The sequence below is a fragment of the Desmodus rotundus genome, chromosome 3, assembly GCF_022682495.2.
Source record: "Desmodus rotundus isolate HL8 chromosome 3, HLdesRot8A.1, whole genome shotgun sequence".
In the NCBI taxonomy this organism is placed as follows: Eukaryota; Metazoa; Chordata; class Mammalia; order Chiroptera; family Phyllostomidae; genus Desmodus; species Desmodus rotundus.
In genome coordinates, this window is record NC_071389.1 from 742,266 (window position 1) to 749,266 (window position 7,001).

The 7,001-nt window shown below is 63.5% G+C and overlaps 1 protein-coding gene across 1 annotated transcript in view; it reads left to right on the plus strand.

Moving 5' to 3' along the window:
* SKI (SKI proto-oncogene) overlaps nt 1-4,680 on the plus strand; it is a 53,247-nt gene extending 48,567 nt beyond the window's left edge. Inside the window, exons 4-7 of the mRNA XM_053920222.2 lie at nt 355-617; nt 705-1,006; nt 2,089-2,319; nt 2,598-4,680. Of these exons, the coding sequence (XP_053776197.1) occupies nt 355-617; nt 705-1,006; nt 2,089-2,319; nt 2,598-2,792 (991 nt within the window). The 3' untranslated portion in view covers nt 2,793-4,680. The remainder of the gene's footprint in view (nt 1-354; nt 618-704; nt 1,007-2,088; nt 2,320-2,597) is intronic.
* Nucleotides 4,681-7,001: the final 2,321 nt, after the last annotated feature.

The window sequence follows — 7,001 nt, forward strand, 5'->3', positions numbered from 1 at the left end:
AGCTGCCGTGGCTGTGCGGCAGGGACCACCTCGAGCTGGAGTTGGCCTGGGTGCCTGTGTGCATGGTGTGAGGGTGGTTCTTAGGCCACGTGCCCAGACCCCCAGCTGCCTGGCATGGAAAGTGCTGGTTTTCCGTGGGTGTCAGAATGAGCTGATCTAGGACTTCCTGTGATGTCAGGGTTTGGCTGTGGCCCATTTAGGACATGGTGGCCAAGGCGTGTGCAGCGTGCCCCGGCAGCAGCTCTTCCCCACCTTTCATTCTGAGCACTCGCACGCTGGTCCCCGGCGGGGGCGGGGGAGGTGGGGACAGGGTCAGGCCGCACCTGCAGCCCCAACGCCCGTCTGCCCCCGCAGCTTCTACTCCTACAAGAGCTTCGAGACTGGCGTGGCCCCCAACGTGGCCCTGGCCCCGCCTGCCCAGCAGAAGGTTGTGAGCAGCCCGCCATGCTCCACCGTCGTCTCCCGAGGCCCCGAGCCCCTCACCACCTGCATCCAGCCTCGGAAGCGGAAGCTCGCAGTGGACACGCCCGGGGCCACAGAGACGCCAGCGCCCGCCATCGCCCCAGAGGACGACAAGGACTCAGAGGCTGAGGTGGAGGTGGAGAGCAGAGAGGAGTGTACGTGTGAGCCGCCGGCCGGCCCTTCTGGGAGGGGGCTGTGGCCCGTGCTCACCTGTAACCTGCACCCTGCTTGTGTTTCCACAGTTACCTCCTCCCTGTCCTCGCTCTCCTCTCCGTCCTTTACCTCATCCAGCTCTGCCAAGGACCTGAGCTCCCCGGGGGTGCACGCCCCACCTGCCCCGTCCGCAGCTCCTGAGACTGCGGCCCCCGCCGATGCCCCAAGTGGGGGGCTGGAGGCAGAGCTGGAGCACCTGCGTCAAGCCCTGGAGGGTGGCCTGGACACCAAGGAGGCCAAAGAGAAGTTCCTGCACGAGGTGGTGAAGATGCGCGTGAAGCAAGAGGAGAAGCTGAGCGCCGCCCTGCAGGCCAAGCGCAGCCTCCACCAGGTAAGTCCCGGGCCCCAGGCCGGCGGCAGCTGTGCCTTTGGCGCTGTGGACGCGTAGTCATCGAGGAGCCCGAGACAGTTCCACACTCCAGTGTGACACGCACGGGCCAGTTGGGCCTGTGGTCTACGGGAAGTGGCTTTGAGGGTTGTTCCCTAAAGCTTTGGGTTCCGGGAGGTGGTGCCTCAGGCCCCCAGCAGCCGGTATGCAGGACCAGCGCGGCCCCCGAGAGCCTGGCTCGGGGAGGAGAGGTGCCGGGCACAGGCACGTGCACTGGCGTGTACTACTTCAGTGTGCACCCCGGGTTCCAGACGGCTCCCCAGAAGTTGTTGCTTTCTTTTGAAGAGGGAGCTGGAGGCTTGAGGTGGTCCGCGCCCACCAGCACCCTCCTCCCCCACTGAGCAGGGCTGACGGGGGACCACCTGTGGGACTCTGAGCTCAGCTGGTGCCCCCGACACCGCCTCTGTGCTTCCTCACTTGCTGGTGTCTTTTCTGACAAGTGGGAGCGGCTGCTGCGAGTTCCCAGCGCCTGGGGGCAGGTGGGGCCTTCACACCAGCTTTGCTGAATTCACACCTCTGCTGGTGTCTGGCAGCTCGGGGACAGCTTCCCACGTGGGCTGCCAGCACAACACAGCCCCATGGTCCTGAACGCCCCGGCTTCAGGCGCCCCTGAGTGCGTCTCAGGCAGCAGACTCGGGACACCCCCTCCCTGCCCGTCCTGGTTCTGGTTGGAGGTGTGAATTCCCACGTGCTTATTTATAAGCACGTTTGCAGGGGTGCGTCACTGACAGCCAGCTGGAGGAGGCGCACCCAGGGGCTTGTCTCCCATCTCGCGATGCCGGCTGCTGCTGGAGCTGAGCAGGCTCCTGGCTGGAAGGAAGTCCCCAGGAGCGAGGCACGAGAGGGGGAAGCAGTGGGGGCCCTTGGGAGCCTCCCGGGCAGACCCCTGGCCCAGAGTGGGTGGGGGCCCTGCGGGGGGCCGGGTCAGGGGGCTGTGCAGAGGAGTCCTGGTGTTGTGGGCGCCCTGCAGCCTCCAGGGCAGCGAGAGGGTGGGCAGGGCCATGACCCCGAGCCTGCTGTCCCAGGAGCTGGAGTTCCTGCGCGTGGCCAAGAAAGAGAAGCTGCGGGAAGCCACGGAGGCGAAGCGCAACCTGCGGAAGGAGATCGAACGCCTGCGTGCTGAGAACGAAAAGAAGATGAAAGAGGCCAACGAGGCGCGGCTGCGCCTGAAGCGGGAGCTGGAGCAGGCGCGGCAGGTCCGGGTGTGTGACAAGGGCTGCGAGGCTGGCCGCCTGCGCGCCAAGTACTCGGCCCAGGTAGGTGGGGCAGGCGGGGGTGCAGGAGGCAGGCGTGTGGGCTGAGCTGTGGCTGCGAAGTCTCAGCATGTCTGCTTGGCCATCTAACCAGCCAGCATCCTGGGACCCCGGGCAGTGGGCTCAGCAGCCCCTCCTCTGGCCTCACTGATGCCCCTGCTCTGGGAGTCCCCGCTCAGGCTCCACACGCATGGCTGGTGGCGGGAGCTGGGCTGGGTGGACAATGGGCTGGGGCTGGGTGGGGGAGGCGGGCGGCTGCTGACACCCGAGGCCCCTTTCAGATCGAGGACCTGCAGGCGAAGCTGCAGCACGCGGAGGCCGATCGCGAGCAGCTGCGTGCCGATCTGCTGCGGGAGCGTGAGGCCCGGGAACACCTGGAGAAGGTGGTGAAGGAGCTTCAGGAGCAGCTGTGGCCACGGCCCCGACCCGAGGCTGCGGGTGGCACCAGCGAGAGCGCCACAGAGCTGGAGCCCTAGCGGACCCACTGCCTGCTGTCCGGTCCGGACGCTGCGGGGACAGGGCAGGCGGGCGCCCTGCCGCTGGGGCTGTGCGCGTGGGGCAGGCCTGCCCTCCCCTCTTCCCAGCCCACATAGCACAACGTCTTACTGTGCCTACAACCAAGCGAGTGTCTGCAACCACACACTTTTGGAATCCACTGCAAAATTTTCTACTGGCCAAGTTCAAGTGAGCAAGCTGGGTCCCCACCTGTAGCCGGAAACAAGGCCAGCTCGGTGGCTGTGGCTGGCGCTGCTTGCTGGAACATTCTAACATTTACATTTTTGTTATAAGCTATTTAAAACCAGTAAGAAGACTTGATACTCAGAAAAAAAACCAACACGTTTTTTAATGACTAACTTTTAAAAGCCCCACCCACACGCGACGCAGTCTGAGGACCCGTAAGGGGCCGGGGTGGCAGCTTCCCCGCCCCGCGACGCCATCACAGCGCATCCTCGGCCGCGTGAGGACAGGAAGGGCTTTTCTCCAGAGTCTATTTTTTCAGCGACAAGGACCCAGGTCTCCCATGCTGCCACCCGTAAGAGCGAGGAGAGTGCACCCCGAGCCGACACTGCCGCCTTACGCCCGCTGCCCTGTCCCCGCTGGCAGGTGCTCCCAGACACCGCTGGGGCAGCACCTGCGGGCGGAGGCAGAAGGCCGTCCCCGCCGCCTGACCAGGCAACCCTCCTCAGCTGGGCAACCGTGGCTCCTCCTCCCTGGGACTGAGGCTGCAGCGTGGGGACAAAACAGCATTATCTCACCTTTTCTGTTTGTTTGTTCATTTAAACCTGTATTTAGGACTGCACTTTGTCAGACTTCTCCCCTCGTGTTTTATTCCCCAGTTAACTGAGGTTTTTACTGTCCAAGTGTTGAAACCGACTTCTAGAGCAGGTCGCCTCCTAAGTGCTGAGCGTTCGGAAACCCCTCTGGTGCTTGTCGGACATGGGAGCCGCGGAACGCGAAACCGAACTGGGGGTAGCTCTGTGCCTTCCAGCATTCTGTACAGCGGACCCCGACTCGTCTGTCACCCCCAGACATCCATCTTCAGTAGCGATCGAATCTGCCACTATCAGAATAAGTTCCTTGCATTTATTCCAAATAATCTCGTTTACGCTCAACTGTTTATGCAAGTTGTATATGGTTTCTTACGCCCAAGCTCGAAAACAATTTCCCGGTAGACCAGAGGCGCTGCCCACCAGAGTGCGGTGGTATTTATTCACTCGAGGAAGACCGCACCGGAATTCCTGGCCCGACTCCATCCTCAAGCCACAGCGGCCACACCCAGGCCGGGGCGGAGAGGCGGGTGCTGACACCCCTGCAGGGTTTCGCCCTTGGTTTACTGGGGGGCCCAGGTGCCGTTGGGCCCCCTTCTGAAGTGCAATGCAAAAGGGACACCACGTACACGCAGTGTGTTTGGGTTTTGTTTTCTCTGGCTTTGTTTTTCTTTGCCGTTGCTGGCTCTGTGTGCATGGAACCGTAGCCTCTGCCCCACGGCCCCCAGATGGGCATTCCCACCGCGTCGTGGGAAGGGCCGGTTGTCGGGCAACTGTCCGAATGCTGTGTCGGCCTCGTTTCTCCAGAGTTGTGTTTTTTTCAGCTACTTTTCGAGGGAAACTAAATAGTTTCATTGGAGCAAAGCTTTATGTGTGTCGCTGTGCTTCTGGGCGCCCGGCAGCCGGCCTGGGAGTGGCAGGGGGGCCACGGCCACCAGGCGCCCCCGTCGCTACTGAGTTTTCAGGCTCCAGGGGAGATGAACTTTCCTGACTTGCGCTCAAGGGCGCCGCCTGTCCCCTCTGGCCCCGCACCCCAGCCTGGCTTTGTCCCAAACGCTGGGAGGAGCTGGGTAGGCAGCTTGTCTCCCAGAGCGGGGGGGGGATGAGGCCCGCAGAGCCGCAGGGCGGGAGGCGGGCATAGCGGGCCCCCTTCACCAGCAGCTTGACCTTCCTGGGCAGCTCCCGGGGTGAGGCCGGTGGGCAGGGGGTCCCTGCCACCTCCACCCTCTGGTGCAGCGGCCTGTGGCCCGGCTCGGCCTCCTGTGCTGTGTGCACGGCTCAGTGGCTTTCTCAGAGGAGAGGAGGGACCTGTCTCGTAGGCTGCTGGCGCCCCGCGTGTGACACCTGCCGTGTGACACCTGCCGTCAGGCGACTGTGTATGTGGTTGAGTCGCTCACTTTCCCAGCTGGAGGGGACTTCGCCGAGGGAAAACACAACAGCAATAACACACCCACGGAGCAGCTAACTCACGCCCGATACTCCGCGTTCGGTCAGAGCTGGGGGTGACGGGCCTCACCTGTAAATACTCCCGTCACACTCTGTATCATACGTGTACATGGGGGTTCCAGAAACCCTTCCTTACCTGGTAGTTGTCTTGCTTTCTGGGTGGTCCTCACTGAACATGCTCCTCTGCCGGAAGGGGCAGGGCGGCCCGGCGCCTTGGGCGCTGAGCTCGCCCGTCCCCAGGCTCACGGGCTCCCGGGGAAGCTTGTTCTTGCTTAAAGTCAGGAGTCGCGAACGACCTTTTTTTCGATTAAGGAAAAAACACAGCTCTACCTTTGTATTCGCCAGGAGCGTCCGCATCGCCGTCCCTGTCCCCCCCTCTGCTGCTGCTAATGACAATATGATGACTTACTCTACTATCCGAAAACTATTTTTATGTAATTAATGTATGCGCTCTTGTTTATAAATGCCTGATTTAAAAAGAAAAAAGAGGCCTGGCGTGCTTCTCTGTCTCGCCCTGCGCCCGCCGTCCCTTGGCGCCCCTCCCTCTGCCGTGACGTCGTGCAATAAAGGACTTTGCAAGTCCACCCCACCCGCCTGGGCCCCGGGCAGGGGCTGGGGGTGGTCCATGCCAGTCGGACCCCCACGGCCCGCCCACCCCGAGTGCTGTGGCCCCTCCTGGTACCATGGACATCATTGGAGGCCCAGCCACACTGGGTGTACCTCGCCTGGCCCAGCCTCCGTGGGGTCTGTGAGGCCTGGGCCCCCACAGAGCCAGTCTGTGTCTGTAGTGGGGAGGTGGTGTCAGAACCTGGGACCCCCAGGTGTCACCTTGAGGGAGAAACAGAGGTGCCTGCCTGGCTCCAGGAGGCTTCCCCAGGCGCTACTGTGTCTCCCGGGGGCCAGACACCCTTTGGCCGCCCACACCTGGCTTCCCTGTCCCACCCCAGCCCCTCACTGGTCCCCTGGAGAGGCTGGTGGGCAGGATCTCAGGGGCAGCCCTGCCCAGGCCCACTCCCTGGTCCCTGTCTCCTGCAGCCTTGGGAGACCCCCCAGACCTGGGCCCAGAAGCGCGCATACCACCCCCCAGTGGTCCCTAGGTGCAGGCAGCCTCGCCCAGCTGGCCTGAAAAGACCCGTGCCACTGTGGGGTGGGGGCGGGAAGGGAGGATAGCCAGCGCCCACTCACCAGGCCTCTGCCCATACAGCCCCTGCCAAGGCCCTGGACCTGAGCCCCCAGCAGCTGCTCCTCTTGGGGCCTGAGGCAGGCTGGGTGGGCAGGAGCCCCAACGGGTGGACGGCAAACCCACCTCAGTGGGACACAGATGTCCCCCACCAAAACTGTCCCTCAGCCCAGGAGCCACCTGGCCCTGGTCCTCTGCCCCTGAGTTGTCTGGCCAGAATGAGGGCTGTGTGGGACACCTGGGCAGTCTTCTCTGGGGCACGCACCGCCCCAGCCTCGAGGCACCCTCCTAGCCCCCAGCCCCTCAGTGCACAAGGTCCGAAAGCCACTCCGGATCCCCTTCCAGAGAATTGGGAGGCCAGGCTATGGGGTGGGCAGTCAGATCTGCATGGGTGATGGGGGTCTGGGATGGGGGGGCACACCAGGGGACTCTGGCCCTCCTGGGGGCCATGGACAGGTGTCCGTGTGGCCTCAGCTGAGCCGGGCAGCTCCTGGCTCTGGGCCCCGCTGTCCGTGGCCTGGCTGCCCCAGGCTTCAATTTGGAAATCAACTGAAAGCCTTAAAAAGGCTCTGGCCAACCCCCACCCAGAGCAGACAGGATGGGAGTCCCCTGGTGTCGGAACCCCTCCCCCACCATTCTGAGGGGCTAGGGGAGAGGTCAGCATCAGGGAACCACCCCCAGTGTGTCTCCAGGACAGAGGTGGACCTTGCTGCCACGTGTGGGCCGGCCTCTGCAGCCAGCCGGGTCTGCCCTCCCCTCCCCTGCTGGTGCCTGGGGGTCAGGCCAGTGCA